Source organism: Tauraco erythrolophus, chromosome 2 (assembly GCF_009769465.1).
Source record: "Tauraco erythrolophus isolate bTauEry1 chromosome 2, bTauEry1.pri, whole genome shotgun sequence".
Lineage (NCBI taxonomy): Eukaryota > Metazoa > Chordata > Aves > Musophagiformes > Musophagidae > Tauraco > Tauraco erythrolophus.
Window position 1 is genome coordinate 6,266,775 of NC_141466.1, and position 23,717 is coordinate 6,290,491.

Consider the following 23,717-nt stretch of genomic DNA (forward strand, 5'->3'; position numbering starts at 1 on the left):
TCATTAAGTGATGACTCTGTTGGCCAAATAAAACATTCTGCTGCTTTTGTTTGATTCTCAAAAACTTCCCCCACTCAAAACTTGAATCTCTCAGATGCTTTTCCTGGCTACTGTTTTAATGCTGAAGTTTAGGAAATATATTCCTCATTTGTCATCTGGTGTGCTTTCATGCACATGTACCAGAAAAGGCACAGAACCAAGTATGATGTCTGTTGTTGAGTTGCACATCTCTTAATGAATGCTATGGAGATTAAGCAAGAAACGTGCAATTCAGTCTGAAAAGATTGTTGGTGACTTGTAAACCCCAGAAGTGTCTTTTCAGGGTTTTGTAGACATGCATACTTAAGCAGATATCAGTGTAAATCTGTCCTTAAATAGTAAATTATTCCTCACTTCTTTTTCTTTTACCATCAACTCAGAAAGAAGAGGAAGCTCGCCTACGGGAGGAGTCAGAGCGGATTCGATTAGAACGTGAAAAGCATTTCCAAAGAGAAGAGCAAGAGCGCTTGGAAAGGAAAAAGGTAACTCAGTACCTGCAGAGACACTATAATTAGTTTTGCCTTAGCAGTTTGTTCCCACTTCAGCTGCAGAAAGTTATCGATGCTATAAATGTGCCCTCGGAAGAGCTGCAGTCCTCATCTGCGTAGCCTGATGTGAAAATGGAAGGAATATTGCCAACAGTAATAAATAATTCATCTTTTTGCAATAAGCAGATGGAACTGGCAAACGACAAGCAGTTGTGGTTTGGGAGAGATGTTTTAAAATGAATGCTAGCAAACGTTATTTTACCCCTTTACATTTTGTTGTAGAGGCTTGAGGAGATCATGAAGAGAACTAGGCGTGTAGAAGCCGTGGAAAAGGTCAGTGCTGCTACTTAACATGTGTAAATATTGGGCATGTTTCACTTCCTCAGTGCCATTTTTAATTTAGAAAACTGTGCTTCCTTTGTAGAAACCCAATGACCAGCAAAATGGACACATATCGAAGGCAAATATTCCTGGAGAAGCAGGTATTGTGTTTAACTGTGCCCTGAGCACAACTGGTGAATAAATGCCTACGAAGTGCAATGGTTTGAGGTGCAGCTCTGAAACTTGGCACACTAACTGCAGTAAAGACAACCAAGAGAGGAGTGTAACTGAAGTCTTAGCAAACAGTATTTATTTAGCCCTTCTGTATAGGGAGGTAGCCATTACTAAAGGAGTCAACTGTTTTTAGCAACTTTACCACATTGGTGTTTAATGAGAGGGAGTTGCTTATTAAGTTTATTTATTTATAAAGTGAAAAGAAGCAAATTCTCTTCTGATCCTGATCACAAGAGAAACTGATTCTATAGTTTCTTTTGCATAGTATTACAGATGTGGTTGTTGCAGACTTATTCCATTTTCTTGAATGGTTATTGCGTCTCACTCATCAGAACAAACTGTTTGTGATTTCTCTCTTCCATACCTGCTGCCTTATTCACTTGGTCTTAATTTCTTTCAAAATTCATTTTCTACAAAGTTTAGGGTCTCCCTGTCACACCCACACTTTCAGTCTTCCCTTCTATTCTGCTCCCTCAGTCTTTTTATTTTCCTGTTCATTTTAGGTAAAGTTTTATATAATATTTTAATACTTACAATGAAGGAAGCAAAATAAAGCGTAGCTTGTGTTCAACAAACACCAAGTATGAACAAGCAGTACTTAAAGACACGGAAGTCAAGCTATCAAATGACTTACCCTATTGTAGGGTAACACATTAAATGACATTAATCTTTATTTCGCTTTTGTATTTGAGTTGAGGAACACAGAGGACAAGAAACAGCATTAGTTGCATGTACTGCTATTTTTTTTTTGATATTTAAAGTGAATGCTATAATTAGCACTGCCAGGAACCTTTTGACACAGATTTCCTTACGTGTATTTGGAAGTTATTTGGGAACTGCTAATACAGAAGGCATATGGGATGCCATCTTTTGCTGCAGGTGCCATAAACTGTTTTAAAGCATTGCTGCCCAAGGTAGAAGACAAGTAGTCAGTTTCCTAAGGCATACGAGAATTTGGATCTCCATTTCCTCAGGTCAAAGGGAAGGCTTGAGTCCTGAGTGATTGAATAAAGAGAAAACTGCCCTCACCTTCTGGGCAGCTTTACTGTTCAGCTTTGCTTTGTCTAGATATGCTATTAAGTTAAAGGTATGAATGAATGCACATGTTTCAGCCAACTCTAAGTTTACATATTATGTTCTAACAGACTTCTAACTATACACAAAGGGTGGGTTTTTTCTCTTTTTTCACTCTTACCATTTGACAAAATATGAGGACACCTTTGTGGGAATGGCCAAATCACAAATAAAACAAAATCCATGAGGTTTTTGTCATTTGTTTGGCTTCTGCTTCAAAATAGGAGAGAACTTTGCCTTTCCAAAGCAGAACAACTTTCTTCTGCTTTTCTCTTTTAAACGTTAAAGCCAATGTGTTTTCATCTTGTTCCACTTGTAGAAGCACTGAGGCCTGTATTGCCAATAATAATGTAAAAACTTTTCATGTAAAAAAAGAGATCAGACTAAGACATTCGGGGTAGAAGACTTCAGCCCAAGCATTTAGAGCATGGCAAAACAAGAGCAGCTGAAAGGGGGTCTCCTCCAATGAGATTTTGGGTACCTGAGATGAATGTGTCCAAGTCTGTGAATACTAAATTGTCCCGGTGGTTACTGTAACAGATGCCAGTATGGGTGGGGAGCAATTGCTTCCTTTTACTGAGCTGTATGGGAATTAGTGTGACTGTAGATGCAGCACAGAACGCTGTAGTTGTTAGTTTGAAAGAACGTCCCGAGGCAGGCCGGTGACATCTATTGTGTGGTCTTGGGATGAGGCACAAGGATACTCTGATTTTACGTTGTTCTCTACAGCATTTTGTCATAGTGATTTGGTACTTGTTGAAAGAAGTATCGTTCCCATGGAGAATTTTTCCTCTTTATTTCCTTTTGGGTTACTGTTGTGGTTTTAGGCTGATCCAGCAACTAAAACTCACACAGTCTCTCCTTCTCCAGTAAAGTAGAGAGGAGAGAAAAAAAAAAAAAACCAAAGGGACTGAGGGTTGAGACAAGAACAGAGGGAGCACCCACCAACCATGGTCCTGGGCAAAACAGGCAGAGCTTTTCTCAAAGCAAAACAGTTTATTAATGATTACTTAGAAGGACAAAGGGAAACAAAAACCGATTACTTGAGAGGACAGAAAGAAACAAAACCAGATCTTAAAATCGACACCTTCCCCCCTCCCCCTTTCCTTTTCCTCCCGGCTCTACCTCCTCCCCCCAGCAGCACAGGGGGCAGGGACTGGGGGAGTGCAGGTCAGTTCATTCCGTGCTGTTACTGCTGCTTCTTTCTTAAAGGAGAAGGAGTCCTTACACCCTTTTCCCCTGCTCCAATGGATCCCCTACCCACGAGGAAAAATCCACAAACTTCTCCAGCGTGAGTCCAGCCCACTGGAAACAATCCTTCCCCACAGATTGCTCCGGTGTGGGCTTTACCACAGTCTCGGGTACTTAGGGAGCTGTAGCCACTCGCTCCGCCGTGGGTCGTCACTCAGACTCCAGATGCCTCTCTGCCTTGTCGTGCATCCCAACACGACCGTCCTCAGGCTCAGGCATCTTCTCCCCATGGGCTGCGAGTGGGTCGCTGCTCCACCAAGGCCGTCCTGGTTGCAGGGGGGCCGCCTGCCATCTCACCATCAGCTGCAGGGGAAACTCGGCTCCGGCACACCTCCTCCCGCTCCATCCTCACTGACCTGGTGTCGATGCGGCTGTTTCTCTCAGATCTCAGTCCTCTCCAGGTGAACTCAGCCCAGTGGGCACCCTGGGAGTGGGGTGCCCCCGAGTTCCCCAGCTGGCTCCGCCGCCGCCATTCTCCGTGGGCGGCGCCAGCCCGACGCAGGCAGCCGCCCGGCCGGGAGCCAGGGAGCGGGGGCAGTGCCCTCCTCCCTTCTCTGCTCGATCCTGGGCGAAGCACCTTTTCCGGTTCCCTTGTCCTGACTTAAATAGGGCAATTCGCAGAGGCGCCCTATTGGCTCAACCCCGAGGGGGATGGCAGTCTGATCTGGTGGCCAGAACCAAACCTAACCCGGTTCCAAGACCGGGGAGGTCACAGGGACCAAAACCCCTCTCCTGCCACCAGAACCACCCCCCCTCCACATCAAACCATGACAGTTACAGTCAGTGATCAACACGGAAACCGAGAAATACTGGTGTGTGGAACTGATGATGTCCCAGTGTTCTCCTATTCTATTCTCTATTGCTGCTTGAAAACTGCCAGCATAATGTTCCGTCAGATATCAGCCTATTTTGACCACTGGCTTATGTGTTGGAATTGCATATATAATTGGAAAATGTTCATTCTTGTCTGTAAAGCTATAGCTTTGAAATCTGTGGCATTTACTCTGGACCTGAAACAGGGCTTGTGTGCCCAAAAGCTCGACAAAGGAGGTGGGGTGGGGGAGGGAACTCTATTTTTTAAAACTGTAGCTTGCATTGGCTGTTCTGTCTTTTGTAGGAAATGTTTTGTCCTAGTATGAATGTAGATGATGTCACTTGATTTCATGAAAACCTGTTTTCTCTCTCTAGTCGTAACGAGTCCTGCATCTCCCTTGGAACCTGCCGGAGGACCTCAGCTCCAGCACGCAACGCAACCTCCGCACAACGGGAAACCCGCCGCCTGCACGCATGGGATTGTTTCACATCAAACCCCTGGAAACATGGACAGGTAAGAACATTGCCAAGTATCCAAGAGTGTTTAGAGCATGAGGGTTACCAGAGGAGTAAGTCATTTTCAGATCCATGTGTTCATTAACTAAACAAGAGACAGCTGTTCTGTCTGCCTTGTTTCTTCTTTATTTTTATCTTTTCCTGCACTCAGAAAAGAGCATTATCATCTTTCACTTAGCAGTAACCTATTTTTGGCAACTGAAAGGGAAGAATTTTGTAAAAATACAGCACTTTCTTTGCAGTGTTTGGAGCCATGTTTTGTTTGCCAACAATTATTACATAAATTGAAACTTAATGGAAAGGGCAATTTTTTTCTGTTCCTTTCCATGAATTAAGCATCATAAAAACCACTCAGGATTTGCAGTGCTAGTTTTCTTGATTGGAATAATGAACACTATGCTTTCAGCCTAGATGTTTTGATTTCCAAACTGCTGTAAGTATTAACAAGTTTTGCTTACTAAGCAAAAGTCCCTCAGAGATACAGAACTACTCATTTTGGCTTTGCATTTTGAAAAAAAAACCCCTTTGTTCTCTGTAAGGAGAATTTGGGGAGGCAGATATTTAACATTGGAAGCTCTCTGTAGCCATGAAGCAAATCACTCACACTTTTGAGAAATTGTTGAAATGCTCGAAACTCAGGTATTGAACTGACTGAAATCTGTTACATAAGCATGAGCTGTCAGTTATTTCAATTTTAGTAATGCAGAAAGCCAAACAATCCCCTAGTCCTTTCATGTTTTATGCAGGTAGTGCCAGAATATGCATGGAAAGACGTGACTGTGGGAAGCCACCACGCAGTCTGTAATGGGCGGTGTGCTTCAGGGTGTGATTGGCACTAATTGAAGGAGGAATTTGCCCTGTCTCTGTCCCTCCATATGCCTGGGGGATCTTAGCCTGCTGTCATGCTGACAAGGATGCTCCTGCTGAGAGAAGTTCTGTCAGTGTCACTGAGCACTGAGCTGCACTGGATGAGCTGCACGGGGGCTGCCCCATCCTTGTCTCGGGCAGCTATTAAATGTTAATCACTCCCAGCCTTAGATGCACCTTAATGTCTGGATATAAAATGTGCCACGCTAATGAATGCTGTCATGTAGCATTATAATCCGTGTGGAAGGAACCTCGGAATGGCCAAAGTACAGAGTGAATAAATGAGATCGAAGAGCAGCAACAGAAGTAGGAAGTGTGTGCGGAAGGCTGGGGAAGGGGAAACTGGTATGCCCCTGTTTGGAGGGACTCGACTCCAGTGGTACATCCACACTGACTGGGAAGGCAAAGGCTGAAGCGCTTGGTAGAATCCTAGTGTAAGCTTAGCCCAGGTAGCCTGAAAAAGTATTTTAAGGAATACATAGCAGGATAGATTTTATCACATGGTAAAAGCCACAGTTGCCAACACCACTGCCACCACTGCATCTCGTGTGCCGAGGTTGTCTAGCATCTAGATACACCTAATATTGTAGCACGCACAACAGCAACAGGGGGAGATGGTCTCCTGTGTGAGTCCCAGGAAAGACTTGGCTTTTGTCTGGAAGAGGCTTGAGCATGTTTTAAGGGCAAGATAGTTCAGATTTCTGACCAGAACTTGAAAAGGCTTTGCCTGGGGGACTTATGGCATGAGCTTGTGTGTGCAAGAGGAGGGAGCGAAGGAGAGGAGTCTTCTTAAAGCCTAGAGCAACAGTCAGTCTCATTCTCCTCCTACAGTGTAGGAAGTGTGGGAAGTCCCACTGGGTCTAGGACAGAAGTAGTGTACGTGTCAGTGGGTCTGTTTTGTACAGCACTGGGGTCTAGCCTAAAGATGTGTCTTTGAACACGGGTGGTGCTTGGTGTTCAGTGGCCAAACCCAGAATTCCTGTAGTTGAGGTCAGAATACCTGTAGTTGTGGTCAGAATTCCTATAGTTGGGGTCACTCCCCAGACACTGCAGGTGCTCTATCCCTTGGAAAGCTACTAGAGGTTTGTGTGAAGTTAAGGAGTCCTACTCTGGGGCATAATGAGAAGTTGCCTGATTGCTGACTGTGCTCCACCTTCATCCCTGTTCCTCCCCATCATGTCATCCATCCTGTGCCAGCTCTGTGCCTGGGATTCAGTTGGAAATAGCATTCTTGCTTCTATGGCCACGAGTACAATGCAACTGAGAAAAATTAGAATAATTCTGGCAGAGTGAAGGCAATTGATTTCAACACTTCACCATTCTCTGTTGCTGCTTCTGATCAGCCATGCAGGTCTTGTTGTACTGAACTTCATTAGCTTTCCAAGACAATTGATCTTCATAAACTCTAATGAAAATGCTGTGATCTGCTGCATTATTTAACATACATCTATTGTCAACAATTATTAGTTTTATTAATAAACACTTATTGTAGATGATAGACTGGCACAATCATCTCTTACCTAATAGTTTCTCAAAATTCGTATTGATATTCGTACTCCTGTGTTTTAAACAAATGAGCATGAATCAATTTTCCTTAGGCTTAAAAGCTGCTTCCCTTTGCATCTTCTCCACAAGTAAATTGGGTTAAACAATTTAATGCTCGAATGCTAATGAAGAATCGTGAATTATTGGGGGGGAGGGAGGTAGTGAGTGTCCTTATATCTGATCTATACGTATGTGGTGAGAAGACTCACAACTGAACTTAAATGAAGACATTTCTCATCCAGTGTAGTACGATGGAAAGGGCAACACGAAATATATTTTAAAATGGAGTGTACCATGGAAATTTTCCATTTAGTAAAGTGCCTAGAATTACCAAGAAAACTGGTAGTTCATGGATGCTACAGTATTATCAATGGCATGTTAACTTCTGGCTGCATTCTGGGTTATTTGGGGTTTTTGCCTAACAAATGCAAACATGAATTTGAAACAGCCATTTGAAAATAAGGTATAGTGTTAAAATATTTTCAGACTTTGTGTAAATTATAAAAGATTCCAACATTTTTTTTTTTAGCTGCCATTTGAAGCAGTCCTTCAGGTGCTTGCAAGATGATGTTTGGAAATGCACTCTGAATAACTCAGGCAATTTTTTTTTTTTTTTTTTTTTATTATGTGGGTGTCTTGCTACAGGCACACTTATGGAATATGTTACAATGCCAAAATGATCCAGTTCTTACAAACATATCTGCAATATTGTATTCTTGAAAAGGATATCTCCAGTTGTGCTGGACACTGAGACATTGCTCAGAATGTAACATAAGACAGTAAGAACAGCTGTAGCAAGTCAAAAATCCATTTTTCTCGTGTTCTTGGCTTTAATGGCCTGTAGCAGTCACTTAGGGAGAGATTGTAAAGGGGAAAAAAAGGTAAGCACCAGGAGATCCTCTGGTCAATGAAGGGTTACTAAGCATTGTGGTCCAAATGCAACCATAGGCTCAAATAGTCCCTAAGCTGCTAATTACCAGAAGCTGGAGGGTATACCAATCTCCTAGGAATTTGTCTAATCTCCTTTTGAGCTTATGGCCCCTAAGACATCCAGTGGAATTAATTCCACAGTTCTCTTTTTCCCTTTGTCTCTTCTAAACTTGCCCCCCTAGTAATCTGGTGCAGCAAATAGCGTGCATAAAATATAGGAGATTTTACAGCATAAAATATAGACGAGTCATAGTCATTGTTTCCCCTTCTGTACCCTCTTTGTGATTGTATAGACTCTTCTGTCTGAAAAGACATCTTTGAAGTCTGTGAATCCTGGTCTAACTCAGCATGTAATGACAAAAATAAACAGTGCAATGACAAATAAATATGAAGGACTATTTATCTACGAAGTCAGCTGATCAATCAGGTAGAAGCATTAGTATCTGTTTGCAGAAGCAAGAGTCTTCTTCATTGTACCAGTGCGTGCAGAAGTGCCGTGCTGTTTAATTTATATGAATGAGCAGTTCCTCTCTTCCCCTGTTTTTTTCACCCCATCCATCAAACTTGCTGTGTTATCGTAGCTCTGGTAAAGTTATTGGTAGTAGATGGGGGTTAAGTAAATAAATAAAATAAATTAAATAAAATTTAATTAATTAAATAAAATAAATTAAATAGGGTACCTTAGAGTGAATAATAACCCAATAACTATACATTGTAGAGCAGGTTTTATTAGTCCTAAAGTATTTCACAGATTCTACTCCACATCTTACAGATGTGGATCTCTGGCACAAAAGGGTGATGGGACTTGTGACCCCTCCCAGGCAGCCAGCAGGATTTCTGTGTCTGCTCTCAAACTCAGGGCAACGTTTCACTTTGGAATTCGCTCAGTGTATCCACAAATGAAAAAAAAAAAAAAAAAAGAAAAAAAAAGGGGGAATGCCTTTCTGAGAAAGAGCTGGAGATGGTTTAAAAAACTTGGGAAAGGCTCGATACGAAAACCAGCGTGTTGTTCTCATAGGAAATCTGAGCTTTGGATAAAGCGTTGCTACTTTCAGAAGAATTCTGAAAGAATTTCAGAATTATTTTGTCTCTTGGGAAGTACTGTAAAACAGTTCTGTAATCATGAAGAGCTGGACACCCAAAGAAGCCAGCAAATGAAAATAAACTATATGCCAATTAAAAGCAGGGTGTTTAGGTTGGTTTTGTGTTTTTTTTTTTTAAGACTAGTAAATGTGCTGTCAGGAGAAAATTAGCCTGTGAAAGCACCTGCTCAGAAATGGCCTGAGGACATTGATAGCCTAGTTTAAATCTAGGAAAATTGCATCTGAGCCTTTGTGGCTGAAGCATTTCCAAACAACCAGAACAGTGGTGATGTGGTCCGAATAGGGAATAGGTACCGGAGATTGTCAGGATCTGATTGTTGAGGGCCTGAAGAAGCACCTGTGAAAGATCACATGATTTCTGACTCAGTGGAGTACTTGCTCCTTTCTCAAGGAGCTTATGGTCCCATTAGTGTCATCCTGTTCGCTAAATTGGCACCTCAGTTTCTCCCCTCTGGCAAGACAGCGCATGACGTCGGAAAGACAGCAGGATTTGACAATTCAGGGACTAATAAAAGGGTTGTGAGGGGAGGGGAGAGACTGTGAGACATCATGTATCTTCTCAGGAGAGTACGTGTAACTGGAGATTACAAGAGCTTGCTCACGTGGCATCTCTGACGAGTGGGAGATAGAATCATAGAATCACAGAATGGTTTGGGTTGGAAGGGACCTCAAAGATCATCTAGTTCCAAACCCCCTGCCATGGGCAGGGACACCCTCCACTACACCAGGTTGCCCAAAGCCTCATCCAACCTGGCCTTGAACACCTCCAGGGATGGGGCACCCACAACTTCTCTGGGCAACCTGTTCCAGTGCCTCACCACCCTCAGAGTGAAAAATTTCTCTCTTATATCTAACCTAAATCTGCCCTCTTTTAGTTTAAATCCATCAATATAGAAAAGGAAAGCGCAGATCGACGCGAGCGGTGCCGGGAGGTGTCTCTGTTGGCTTGCGCATGGTCAACGGGAGGAGTGCAGAGTTGGGAAGTGCCTTGGAAATAAGCCCTAAGAACCTGCAGGGGAGGAGGGACTGGGAGGAGAATGGCATTGGTGAGAGAGTGTTTGGCTGAGTGGCAGGTAAAAGAGGCTGCACCAAAACTGGAAGCAGGAGGTGATCCAAGGAGTAACAAAAATGACAGTGATCTTAGATGAGGGCAATTCCATTGATCCACAATAAGAGGAAAGGAATGGCAAAGGTTAGGAGAGCTGAAAAAGATCTTGGAGACTGTGTAAATTGCAATAGGCGGGTGGCCCAAAACAGCGGTGGGGGTGCTGCAGGGGTCCTCGGACTGTTCCCACTGCAGTCGCCTCTCGGAACTGCGGTGTCCGTAACGCGCTCTGTGGTTCTGGGGTTAGTGCAGCCAAAGGTAACGACTCTCCTTTGTATTTGAGGGAAGGCACATCTAGGAGTTGGCTGCAAAACCACGTTTTCTGCTGTGGTAGAAGCATAGTTTTGTTTTTACTGGCTAAAAGAACGCTCTGGATTAATGCAGACTTTTCCAGTTGTGATCCTGCTTTGAGGAGGACGAAATTTCTGTTCCAGGTAAAAGCACGTAAGGAAATACCTGTGTTTCTCTTTCAGCAATCTCAACCCAGAGACAAATGCAAATGAAAATGACACGTCTATGCAGAATGACAATTTTGAAGAGATCATAAACCTGCCTATCGGTTCTAAACCATCCCGGCTGGATGCCATGAACAATGACGGAAGCAATAGTCCCGAAATCCCTCTGAATCCCATTCTGGCCTTTGAAGATAAGGGGACTCTCTTGCCTCAGGTAGATAGTGTTCAGACACATCAAACAGCAGGTAGGTTTGCCTTGGCTCACCAACGTTTCTAATGTGTTGTAACTGACAGAGGACCTAGAGCTCTTCATTGACACAAGTTGACTAATGTAAGCATTTTTAACCCCATCTTATTTGGGGGAAGGAGCGTATCTCCTCTCCGTAAAGCTACGCGTGCCAAGTGCGTACGGATGCTGTGCCAGTTCTGGGGAGGTTTTATCTGTTGTTTGAGGGGGGTTCCCAGTTACGGGGCACTTTCTGCCCTTTGAAGTTGCCCGAGAACGTTTGCCCTGTGCTTTCGAACAGCAACGGTGACAGTGACAACTGCTCTGTTCAACTGCAGGTGTCATAATCTGAAGTGCACGTGCAGAAGGGGAGCTGGTCATTCCCCAAAAGTCAGTGCAGTTGAAACTGAACTTTCCAAGGCTCGTTTTGGAGTAACCCTTCGTTGCTGGGTAACACTGGTACCCACCTTCTGTGTAAAATTCTGGGTGTACTTCCCTCATCAAGTTCTTGCTGACATTAATATTGGGGGATGCTTTGCAGCACACGGGATTTTTTTCTGAACTACATCACAACTTGCAAAGGATGTTATGGAAGCAAATACTAATTTAGCAAACTACACTGGACTACCATTTTCTTTTTCTGTGGCTAGAAAATGTAAGGAAAATCATATTACGATAAAATTAACTGCATAAATGCATAGCACTTTGAAGTAAGCCTTGTCACTCTTTGCTGACCTGTCATTTTTGATACCTTCTGTTGTAGAAGTGATCTGATTGTTTCTTCTGAAGAACCAAAGGTGATTGTGAGCATCTCTGCAGTCAGTGGAGTTTCTTCCATGCTATGAAGGAGTCTTTTATTTTTTCTCTCCAGTTTTTTAAAGCTTTCTTGAATATCTTTTTTGGAAGGACTTTAGTAAAACTAGCAGAAGAAATGATGGGAATAGACTTGATCACCTTTCTAATAGCTTTCATCACTAGAAGAATCATGCTTCACATGCATTACTTAATATGGCTTTTTCCAACAAGCTTTTTCTGTTAGTGAATGGATATTTCTGCATCCCTTAAGACACAAGACACTGGAATCTGAAAGCAATGGGCTGATTTGGGTGGTGGGACTGATTCTTTTTTTTAAAAAAGGTGGGTGCTGGTTTAAAAGGCATAATTGTAAAATTGGCAAAGAATCTTTTACACTTTGTGGTTCTAATACTTGAAAAATAAATACCTCATTGCTCTACAAGTAGAGTTAATGGGGTGTTTCATTTAAACCTGTTGGTTTAAATATTATTGCAGAGAACTCTAATTATGGGGGCAAAGTATAGGCTTCTGTATCAGGTTCTTGTAAATGTAATTCCTACAGGGACATTCTGTAAATTGAGATGTCACTATGATCTTCTTGCATTTTCTCTAAAAACACAAAACAAGGCAGGTTTTAAAATGTGAACATTTGAAAGCGTTATTTTTTCATGGACAAGAGGAAAACCTATTGTTCTCCTAGATGATGTATTTATGAATTTTGTTCAGTACAGAAATAAATCATTTAATTGAATAAATTAGAAAAATGTAAATGATACTGCAAAGTTGATTTTTTTTTTGTTACATCCATGTTCACAATATTATAAAGGGTGTGTACGCATACATAAACACGTATGCACACACACACACAGGGAAATACCTTGTTCCGAGTCCTGGAAATTGCTGCTGTTCCCAATGATGGAAGACTTTTCCTTTGCCTTATCTGACTGTTGCAGACTGTGTGAAACCTGAAATGTTTGATTTGTGGATGATGAAGCAGGTTTGTTTGGGGATTTTTTTGGTTGTGCTCGTTTCAGAGCAAATGGAAAATGGTCATCGTGCTTTTTATGCAGTGTGCGACTTTTATAAAGCAGTAGAGTTTGAGTGGTGAGAGGAGCAATCAGGTGGCTTTCTCTTTAGTTTGATGCGGTTTTCTACCGTCATTCTCCCATCCCTCACTTTTGGTTGCTGTTGGGCAGAACTGTAAAATCTTGCCCCTTTTTGTGCTTTGGTAAGCAACGCTGTTACGGGTCGAGCTCACTTTAGGTGGTTGCGTTTGAAGCACCAACCAGGGCTTGATGCATTGCTCGCTGAAGTCGGTGAGAAGATCCTTGGCCAGGGGAAATGGAGGTTTGTGGGGTTTCGCTTTATGCCACCAGAGAACGTACCACCAAGATTGCTGCACTTGCCTCCAGTGAGCGCTGAGCTGGCCCTGTAGGAAGCTGTGCAGAAAGGCTGTGCTAGCAGAAGAGATCCTCTGAGACAAAAGCTGAAGAATTTCTGAAGAAATTACTTTCTGCTGCTGCCAAGTGTTCATCTCGTACAGGAGATGGGATAAAAGCAATGGAAATGCAATGAAAGAGAGACTTCATCTGCCAGAATATATATGGAAGGGAAAAAACAGCCATTCAGTCAGAATGCTTTCAGTAGAAGCTTGTGACACAGTAAGATGAATTGGGTTCCTTCCTTGCTTTCTTTTCTTTTCCATGTACATAGCCACAATATTTTGAAGTGTCCAAAAGATGTAGTTTTTCTTTAAATCTATATATAGCATGTAAGTACCAAATAAAACTTGTTTGAAATATTTATTTCTATTTATATTTTCATTTTCTTGCATAGTTGAAGCAGGAGTCAGTCTGTGATGGAAAACTCTTCTTTGCTACTCCTGCTCTGCTTAAAACTTTTCTTCAGACTTCCCCTAATCTCTTTACTGGAAAATCAGTACAGAGTCACTTGCAGCTAAAAACAGAGCAAAGAAATAGCTCTGGTTTAAGTCTGAGGATTCATTTAGGCTCAGGTTTAAATTGTGCTGATCTGTTTTGGGTTTTTTTGAGAGACATCAAATGCTTGCTTCACTGTTTGCAGCACAGAAGAAGAGCCTGTTTCATTTCTCATGTGTGTTTTGGTTTGGTTTTGTGGTGGTTTTTTTTTTAACAGGACTGAAGTAAAAAAAAAATTATAATTGTATTCATTCCAGGTTTGCTTCAAATGAGAGAGAGAACGTTTCCTCCTTTTCAAGGGCTCAGCATACAAACTAAAAGCTCGGGAATTGGGAGTAGAACTAGGTGTATGAATCAAAAAAAAAACCCTAAAGCAAGGAAAAGGATTGAAATTTTAAGTCTTTGGTTAAGCCCCTTTCTTTAAACACAGGGAAAAATAGTTTCTGTTCTGTTGAATGTTGTTCTTGACAATAACATGGGATCAAACGAAGGCCAGCTCCTTTGCCCACTATTGCAACTGGTTTTGTTGTTCCTACTGTCAGAGGCAACACTTAACATTCTGTGAGTAGGACTAGCTGCTCTGAAGGTACAGAGTAGTAACCTTTCCCAGCGGCTGGAATGTGTGCTTTGGACAGACTTAGCCCCTTGCTCATGCCTTAACAGCACGATGTAAGTGCTTACAGGGATGACGTTCCACCAGTTCAGGTCAGTACCTCAGGACTACGGGGTTAGTCACCATTAGCTCTGGTTGTTTCCCACCTGTCTCATCTCCTCATTCCTGATGAAGAAGGCTTTGTTATTTTCTTTCTTGCCAAGAACTTGAAATAATGTTTGCAATTAAATACCTAAGAGTACACATAGAGGACAGGTTCTGATGTCGTTACTTAATATTGCTCTGATTTTCTTTTTGGAAAACGATCTAAAGGCCTGCAAGGAGGTAGCCTGAAGTTCGAGACTTTCTGATTTTGTTCCTAGCTGTCATTGAGCAATTTCTAGTCCTCTGTCTTAATAAGCCCAGCTGCCCACAGCTGACCCACACGTGGGTTTTGCACATGAGATTTCAAAAGCAGATTCCTGTCACACATGAATATTGCAAATGCCACACTGCTTTATCTGAAGTCTCTTTAACAGGTCGTTTTACTGTGCTGCAGAGAGGCTTTTGAGTGTGGTTTTGTTTTGTTGGGTTTTTTTTTTTTCATTTTGTTGTTTGTTTTTTTTTTTCTCATTTTGTTTTGGTTTTAAACAGTACTATTGGAGAGAAGTTGCAGTTATTAGAATCATAGAATCACAGAATGGTTCGGGTTGGAAGGGACCTCAAAGATCATCTAGTTCCAACCCCCCTGCCATGGGCAGGGACACCCTCCACTACACCAGGTTGCCCAAAGCCTCATCCAACCTGGCCTTGAACACCTCCAGGGATGAGGCATCTACAACTTCTCTGGGCAACTTGTTCCAGTGCCTCACCACCCTCTGAGTAAAAAATTTCTTCCTTATCTCTAATCTAAATCTCCCCTCTTTCAGTTTAAATTCATTGCCCCTTGTCCTGTCACTACACACCCTTGTAAAAAAGATTAAAAGGAATCGTTAACAGAAAAGCCTCCCCCAAGCACCAAAACTTAAGCTTAGAGATTTGGGCCACAGAAAATGGAATGTTGAGCTCTTAGTTGACAGAATGATTTTTTTTATTGCTAGTACTATTATCAATTTTTATTTTTTTTTAATCTCACTTTTATTCTGTGTTTGTAGCCAGTAGCAGCTCTAAAGCTCTACATGCATGCAGGAGTTACATTATGGTCAGAAGTACCTCAAAAGACAGGAATATCTTCTGAAACGTTTTCCTAAGAAACTGTGCTATCTGGGAACAGATGTTTGCCATAAGAGTGGTTCCAAAATTTCAGTACTCCAGCCAGTGCAACATGAAGCTTCAGGAGGATTCTTTTATTTGAAAACAAGCTTATTGATCAAAGGTGGAATTGGATTACTTGTAGATGATGGTGATGGCTACTCTTATTAGATTAGTATTCTCTTACAAATTAAAACCTACTTTAAAAAACTAGTGCCCCATAATTTAAAGACTCTGTGCTTCATTTTTTTTTCCTGAAAAATATGGTTTTGATTGACTAAAAGGTCTGTGAGACAGATTCTTTCCCTCTGGAGGAGAGGGAAGAGGAGGTTGTTCAGCATCCTGTACACATGTAAGAATAATAGTTGAATTTAACCATATTATTACTTTTTTGTTGTTCTTTAACTCTTTTTAAAATGAAATATCGATATCAAAATATAAGATCAATTCCTAATTTGGCCGAATATGTTCACTTTTTCCCTGTCGTAAGTACTTTTGGAAATAATTTACCATTTGCAGAACACAGGTTTCTGTATTAAAACACATCTCACCCAAATCTTTATAATCTCTATATTCTGAACTTTACCTGCCTCAATGTGCCTTTGCTTTTCTGCTGGAGAGTAGTGCCTACAGCGTAGGCAAGGATCAGCCTTAAGGCTTGCCCTATTCTTGTTTCTTACAAATTTCTTGCAATTTCTGAGTTGTCCCTCAGCAGTTACTTCCTGTAGTAACCTGTTAGTAGTTTGCTACCTTTACACTATATGTTAATTCAGTTATTTTCTAAAGTCAAGTCCCTGGAGTGTGCTCTGAAATAAGGGACATGGAACAGAAAAAAAATAAAGATGAATGCAGAGTAACCTGCGTACTTGAGAGATGCCTCTTCAGTAGAATCTGCCTGTTACATGAATAAGACCTAATGAATACAGCACTGTGTGTTTTAGAGGGGAATGGGCAAGGAAACCAAAAAATAAACCATGGAAGGTTACCCAAGCATAACAGGTGTTTTCCAAACCGATGGAAGGAATGTAGCCGTAGACCTGCTCTGATTCTTGTCATCAGAACATCTCTTTTGTGTGATGAAACTGCAAGTAGCAGGAAAACTTGTAACTACAGGAACCAACAAAATGTTGTCTTCTCTGAAAGTGCAGGCTCTTGGATCTGGTAAGTTTTCGTAAGCCATCAGGCTTAAATATTAACTGTCTTCGTGGCAAAGAGCTGCCCTAAGGAGCTCTTGAGTTTCTTCTGTTTGTTGGCGGACTTGCTCAAGGAGTTTGGCCATTTGGCTTTTTCTGAATGCTAATGAAAATTCTGGATCTGAAAAGGAAAACAAGCGTTAGGCAACCTGCTGGTTTTCCTTGTATTTTAATGCAGATGCTTAAAAAGCTTATATTTCAGGTTAGGTACAGTTGATGGCTTGTATTACAGTAAAGTATAGAGAAGGTGGAACAATATTCTTCTACCACACAAAGCAGATATAAATTCAGTTTTCATCCCTATGACCAGTCAAGATGGTTTGCTGCTAGATTCTCCTGATCCGGATGTCTAAAGCTCAGTTGCCAAATTCAGCCCCATGCAACAGGTACGTATCAAGACATAGCAGGGTCTTGGCTCTGGCTCTACATATGTGAAGACACATTTATTACCGTATTACAGCTCTCATCTATACTCAACTTCTACTCAAAACAAATAAACAAACAAAAAACAAAAATTGAAAAAAAATCCAGAGTTTAAAATACAAAAAATATGAGACTTCCCAGCTTTAATACCAGCTAATCATACAATGTGTTTGTTTATTTGCTTTCTAAAAATAAACTAAATTAATATTTGAAAAGTTTTTAGGTTGCATCTAGTGCCAAACATTCTTATATTGGATAAAAACATCTGTACCTGAAGAACTGTTTCCCTGCTGGTTAGAAAGCCTCTAGTTTTAAAGCAAACAAACAAAAAAACCCAACGCCCTGCCTTTATCATGAGATACCTGTTTTTAAGTAACTGGGAGTAAGCTAACAGCTACCCTTGAGACTATTCTGTTTGCTGAAGTGAGCAGAGCTAGTCCCCAGGGGAAGGTGCCCGGCACTGTCGTTCCTCCTGTAGAGCAGTGCCCGTTTGCCGCTGATGGCAGCGCCTGGCAGCACCCTGGGAGCTGCAGGACATACCTTCATAGATTTCATAGATTTCTAGGTTGGAAAAGACCTTAGAGATCATCCAGTCCAACCGTCCCTAATCCCCATTAAACCATATCGCTAAGTAGATCATCCACCCTATTATTAAACACATCCAGGGATGGGGACTCAACCACTTCCCTGGGCAGCCTATTCCAGGGGCTGACAACCCTTTCAGAGAAGAAATACTTGCCTAACATCCAACCTGAATCTGCCCTGACTAAGCTTATACCCCTTTCCTCTTGTTCTATCACCCATCACTAATGTAAAGAGCCCTAAAGAGCCCTACCTTCTTGCAGTCTGCAGAACGTCGAGATGCCCAGCTGCTGAAAGCGGATCTCTTGGTGGGTAAGAAACTTCTCGAGGTAGGCCTGCATCTCCCCGATGTGACGTTTCAACAAAAGCGTCATTTTTTCTGCATAAACGGGAGAACCACTGGAGATCAGCAGGAGCCTTTAAAACACTCTAAAAACTGATTTTTGTATCAACATCTAAAATCCTTAATGACTCACCTAACTTCCCCTACAACCACTGTTACTGCAGAGAATGGCCAAGGACTTCAATGTACCACAGCCTCTAACAGTGTCGCTGAGACTTTGGGCAAATAAAACGCTGGGTGGGCTGCTGTGCTTGGGAGCTGGTGCTTGTGCGAGGTGTGTGCTGACCTGAAGACTGATCAGCCTGTCGTGCTAACCCATCCATGAAGCAATTGTGCTGTTGGACTCCGTTCAGTACTTGAGAATTTGCTCTGCTGCAAATCCTCGATGGTAGGATGGAAACAAGTTTGACTTTTCCCTTAATAGAGACCCATTACGGACTACAGTTTCTCTCCCATCGAAGGATGAAAATCTAACCATGCTTTTCTAGAGAACAAGGCAAGAATCATCTGAACACCTTTTTCTTTGAGGTCCCTCAAAGATCCCTCCTCTTCTGATCTTTGAGGTCCCTTCCAACCTTAACCATTCTATGATTCTTGCAAGTCTTAAAGGCTCTCAGCTGCATGGGACAAGTTTATTAGGCATAAAGTGATTGTTTTCTGCAGGTAAAAATAATGCTTTTTTCATTCTTGCTCGCTAAAACCTAAAAAAATACAGGCTACATTCTTAAAAGCCACTTTACTTCACTACTCCTGCTAATCTAGCAGTCTAGAATTACAACAGCAGCATTTGGTTTGGTAAAGATGCTTTCCTCTTGCTGGTCAGGGAGCAGAGTTGATGTAAAATTCTGGAACACAACCATCCCCTTGTAATTGTCTCTACCAACCTCCGCTGCTATCTGTGGGGAATGCCATCACATTGTACAAACCGAGAAAGAGGGTCAAACAGAAAGATGCAACAATGCCTCTGGTCTGAAACATATTCTCATCTTTCCCTTAGGAAGGAGTGTTTTACTACTTCAGTTGTTTTTGAGGACCTCAGAATTGGGTACAGACCAGCCCTGCAGAATGGCAGTGCTTGAAGAAGGCAACAAATGCCTGAATCAGATCTTTATCAGATCTTTACCTACGGTCCGTTTTCATCCCTGGGCTTTCCCAAGCACTCAAGTGTTGTTTCCTCTGTATTTCAAGGATGACTGTAGGCACTTTCATGTTAATAAATCTGCAGAGGCCAGATGGAGGATGCTATAGGAATGTGAAAGGTTGTTCGATGCCTGACAGTTAACTCCTTTGGGAAAAGGCTCATTTCACTCCAGCCAGCCATAAATATCTTTGAAAGCACAGTTAATGCTGTGTGACAGTTACCGTGACCTATCATGTGCTGGATGATGGAGGCAGCTTGAAAAGATGCCTCAGTGTGTTCCAGTTGGCCGGCCAGTCTCACCAAGCACTTTGTCAAGGGTTCATCCATCCATTGGACCATGCGTAACGTGGCTCCTTCTGGAAGACAGAAAGACAAGAGAGTAGTCTGTAAATAGAAACTCCAGTGTCAACGAAATGAAGATAAGAGGTCTGCCAGCAAACATACTGCCCAGACAGGAAATCCTTTATGCAGCTGGAGAAGCAAAGTAAGTGCTGAACTTGTGCAACAAGTATGCTTAGATTGTGAAAAAGGATTGTGTCCTGAGGTTGTGCTCTCAGTAAAGCAGGGCCGTGGATTTGATTCATGGGAAGGCTGATGGATTTTTTATTTTACTGGTTCTGTGTTCTGAAGGAATGAATCACTTTATATACCAGAGCCACTCTTGCCTAGTGGGCTCGGTCTGTCCAGCAGCTGTTGGGCACCTTTTGCAAAAGTAAATGGGACATACTGCCAGTTGCATGGTGGCTACTAGAGATGCAGGAGATGAAATATTTGACAGGCAATAGCCAGTGCTGGGACAGGCTGGGGAGATTTACATTGATCCTGTGTGCCATGAGGAGCACTGTATCTTCCATGGGTGGTAATTTGGACTCTCTTATAAAATCTGTGTTCAATAAACTTAAAGACAAAAAGCCACTTTGTATTTTAGCCTTTTCCTCTTCTTATATTAGTTTCTGCCATCATGAAATGAATTCAGGTGGAGAAACTGGGCAACGTTACAAATAAAAGTAGACAGGCTGTGTAGAGCAATAAAGTTCAGCACAAAGAACTTTGAATCAAAAATTTTAAGCCGTTCAATAGAAAAAGCGCAAACAACAGCCCGCATCTCCTGCTCGTGAGTCAAATCTTGTTCTTCTTGAAAATTATGGCAAAACTCACAGTGAGTTTGAAGGGAAAGACCTGGGCTTATGCCCATCCGTGCTTCATCTCCCATTTGGATTAACAAAGGACACATACAGGTCTCAGATTAAGCCATTTATGGTGGGCTTGCTTCCTTACCTTGCTCTGCCAGCTCAGCAAGGCAAGATGTCACATAATGAAGAGAGTCTTCTTGAATGTCAGTAGAAACCATGGTCTGGAGGAGACCTTCAACGCACGGGCTCTCGACGATTCTCTGCAACAAGAAAGAGATTCATGTTTAGCACTTCCATGATGTTTTCGTGGTGTCCGAGGACTTCAGAAGTACCGAATAACTCTTAGCAATACTGAGGGCTAAAACGTCAATAACGGAAACGTCTCCCCTCAGATCTACCACAACCAGGTGATGAGCACCTTGGCTCGTTCAGAGGTCACCTGATTTTAGGCATTTCCCAGGGCATGCTCTGTCTGTGGGATGTTCTCATCATCGCAGATCACTCTGAGCCCAAAGAATGTCCTGACCTACTGCTGCAGTACCAGGCTGTACGTTAGCATTAAACTGTCGTTTGCTCAATCGAGGCTTGCAGCAGAGGTCAATAAGCTGAATGCTCCAAGGCAAAGCATCGGGAAATATGGAAGTTTATCAGTTTCTTTTATTTGCCTCCAGAGCTTTGAAAATTTTCTGGTGGTGAAATGCTCTGATCTGCAGAAATACGAGATGACCTCTCGCTAGCAAAGGTGAGTTCTGTTTCTGGAGAGAAATGTTATGAATTAAGCATTCCTTTATATCCCTTATCTTATAGGCTGAATCTGCTATGCCAAAATTGGTGTTGGGCCAGCCAGGTTGGATGAGGCTTTGGGCAACCTGGTGTAGTGGAGGGTTTCCCTGCCCATGGCAGGGGGGTTGGAACTGGATGATCTTTGAGGTCCCTTCCAACCCAAACCGTTCTGTGATTCTATGATTCTATGTCTCTGTACTGGGATATATGTTTTAGAGACTGATGAAAACAGATTGGAGACTAAGCCTGTGCTGACCTGGATTAAAAGCAGGAGACCAAGGCATAAGTCCTGAATGAGTCACCTGGGGGTGACTGGTTACTAGTGAAGTTGAATCACAAAGTTATCAGCTCTCTGGGAGGTCCTAATAACCACAGCTGCTCAGACCTCTGTAAGGGAGCTCAGGTGTCTATGGACAAGAGAGACTCCCTCTCTTTGCATGCTCATTTTATGTTGCAGTTTTTTAACCTCCTGCTTAGTGGCTGAAGCTGGATTCCAGATCACTGCCTTTCAAGCTCCCTCACTTTGTGTCCTGCTGGCATAAAAACAACACTTTTTTTCCTCTCGTGCCAAGGACTCGTGCTTTTTGGGATGGCTCCTTAGAACTGACCTGGGAAACCAGGCATTCCCACTCATGTCTGTGGGTTCAGTTGTGCGGTGAGAGCTAAATACATTGCAAGGCACATTTGAGAGCTTTGTGAAGGTGAATCAGCTCCCTGCTGACAACAGAATAAAGTCACAGAATTTAGGTGACAAATATGGTAATTTCTTAAAAGCAAACTTTGAAAGGATGGTCCATTTTTACTGCGGGCCTCGAGTTTGAGGGAATCTATTTCCCTGCAAAAATTGGTTTCACAGCTATCAGAAATTAATATAATTTTTAGTTGGTATAAGTGAAAAAAAATATTGGAAATAGTTTTCCTTTTGGCTAGTTTATAACAAAGCTCAGATTTTTCTAGATTATGGTTCCTTTAATAGATTTAAATATTATATATATTTACATATTGTATATATTTCTATATTATGTATATTATAAATGGTTCCTTTTGTATAAAATGGCTTTGCTAGAAATACATTTTATACCTAAGATGCAGTCATTCAAATTAGGTAACTACATCATTCATAGGAAAAATTAGACATTTCTTATTTTGATTAGCATTTTTGTATTGCATTGGAAAAATACTTTAAAAATCCCTTTTCATTATGGCACAAGGTCCTTTTATTCATACACACAATTTTGTGTAGAGTATCCTTGGTGTATGTTTCATTAAAAAGAAAAAAATCTTGCTGTGGGCAGTGCTGACTCAATGTAAGCATAACTGTAACCTCCCAGGGTATATGGCACAGCGAAAAATACTGGGTACCCACCTGTCTGTATTTGGAAAGGGTCAGGTTTTTGATGATACAAGCAGCATGGCCAACAATAACAGGGTCTGCTTTATGCACTGACAGAAGCATCCCCAGGGTCTGTAGTAGCTCGGCGCACACCAGGGTGTCCTGAGAGGAGAAACCAGTATCTCAGTTGCATCCAGTATGGATGACACAGCGCAACTTTGCAGCAAACAACAGATAGATTGATCTTAGCTATGCAAGAAGAGCATTACTTAGCTCATTTAAACCAAGGGTGTAGCAGCTGGGTCCAGTGCTTTTTCTCTCAAAATATGGTCTATTGACTGGCACTGATCTACAAAGTACTTGCTATGGAAAGCTGGAGTCTTTAAGGTCCTGTAGTTTATTTTTGTTTGCATCAAACACTTCCCAGAGGTTGTTGGTAGGCAGGGGAAGGATGTGTGATCCTGACTGGAAGAAGTGGTCAGGAGTGAAAGGCAAAAGTACATGGTGAAGTAGCAGCAGCAGTGTGTCCTGGAGTACCTCAGCAATTTACCTTGCCTACAATAATGGACTGTGTGTTTAGATCAGTTTGTGATCAGGCACCACTTAACTAACACGTTCTGAACAGCATCTTCTGGCTATACAAACCTTTCTCTGCTGTCTAATGGATATTTTAGAAGGACGTTACTGAGTCCCTCTCTCCCTGAATGTAGTCTTCCTCCTATTCCTGCTAATATTAATTGAATCAGATCTGAGTTTGGATCACTGCCCAGGTAGTTTCCTCAATATCCTGGGCTGTATCAAAAGCAGCGTGGCCAGCAGGTCGAGGGAAGTGATTCTGCCCCTCTACTCAGCTCTCGTGAGACCCCACCTGGAATACTGTGTTCGGCTCTGGAGTCCCCAACACAAGAAGGACATGGAGCTGATGGAACGAGTCCAGAGGAGGCCACGAAGATGATCCGAGGGCTGGAGCACCTCTGCTATGAAGACAGGCTGAGAGAGTTGGGGCTGTTCAGCCTGGAGAAGAGAAGGCTCCGTGGTGATCTTATTGCAGCCTTCCAGTACTTAAAGGGGGCCTACAGGAAAGCTGGGGAGGGGCTTTTTACAAGGGTGTGTAGTGATAGGACAAGGGGCAATGGATTTAAACTGAAAGAGGGAAGATTTAGGTTAGATATAAGAAAGAAATTCTTTACATTGAGGGTGGTGAGGTACTGGAACAGGTTGCCCAGAGAAGTTGTGGATGCCCC

At 42.2% G+C, this 23,717-nt stretch overlaps 2 protein-coding genes across 2 annotated transcripts in view; one reads left to right on the top strand and one right to left on the bottom strand.

The window, feature by feature from the left end:
• The window catches only part of MAP7 (microtubule associated protein 7), a 125,161-nt gene extending 112,291 nt beyond the window's left edge, over nt 1-12,870 (top strand). The window contains exons 15-20 of the mRNA XM_086631958.1: nt 420-521; nt 810-860; nt 952-1,009; nt 4,596-4,734; nt 10,760-10,986; nt 12,797-12,870. Coding sequence (XP_086488084.1) covers nt 420-521; nt 810-860; nt 952-1,009; nt 4,596-4,734; nt 10,760-10,986; nt 12,797-12,870 — 651 coding nt within the window. The remainder of the gene's footprint in view (nt 1-419; nt 522-809; nt 861-951; nt 1,010-4,595; nt 4,735-10,759; nt 10,987-12,796) is intronic.
• A 3,864-nt stretch (nt 12,871-16,734) lies between these two features.
• The window catches only part of LOC104373336 (uncharacterized), a 30,190-nt gene continuing 23,207 nt past the window's right edge, over nt 16,735-23,717 (bottom strand). Inside the window, exons 10-14 of the mRNA XM_086632050.1 lie at nt 22,507-22,635; nt 20,503-20,617; nt 19,446-19,580; nt 17,994-18,119; nt 16,735-16,856 (exon numbers count right to left, since the gene is read on the bottom strand). Coding sequence (XP_086488176.1) covers nt 16,735-16,856; nt 17,994-18,119; nt 19,446-19,580; nt 20,503-20,617; nt 22,507-22,635 — 627 coding nt within the window. The remainder of the gene's footprint in view (nt 16,857-17,993; nt 18,120-19,445; nt 19,581-20,502; nt 20,618-22,506; nt 22,636-23,717) is intronic.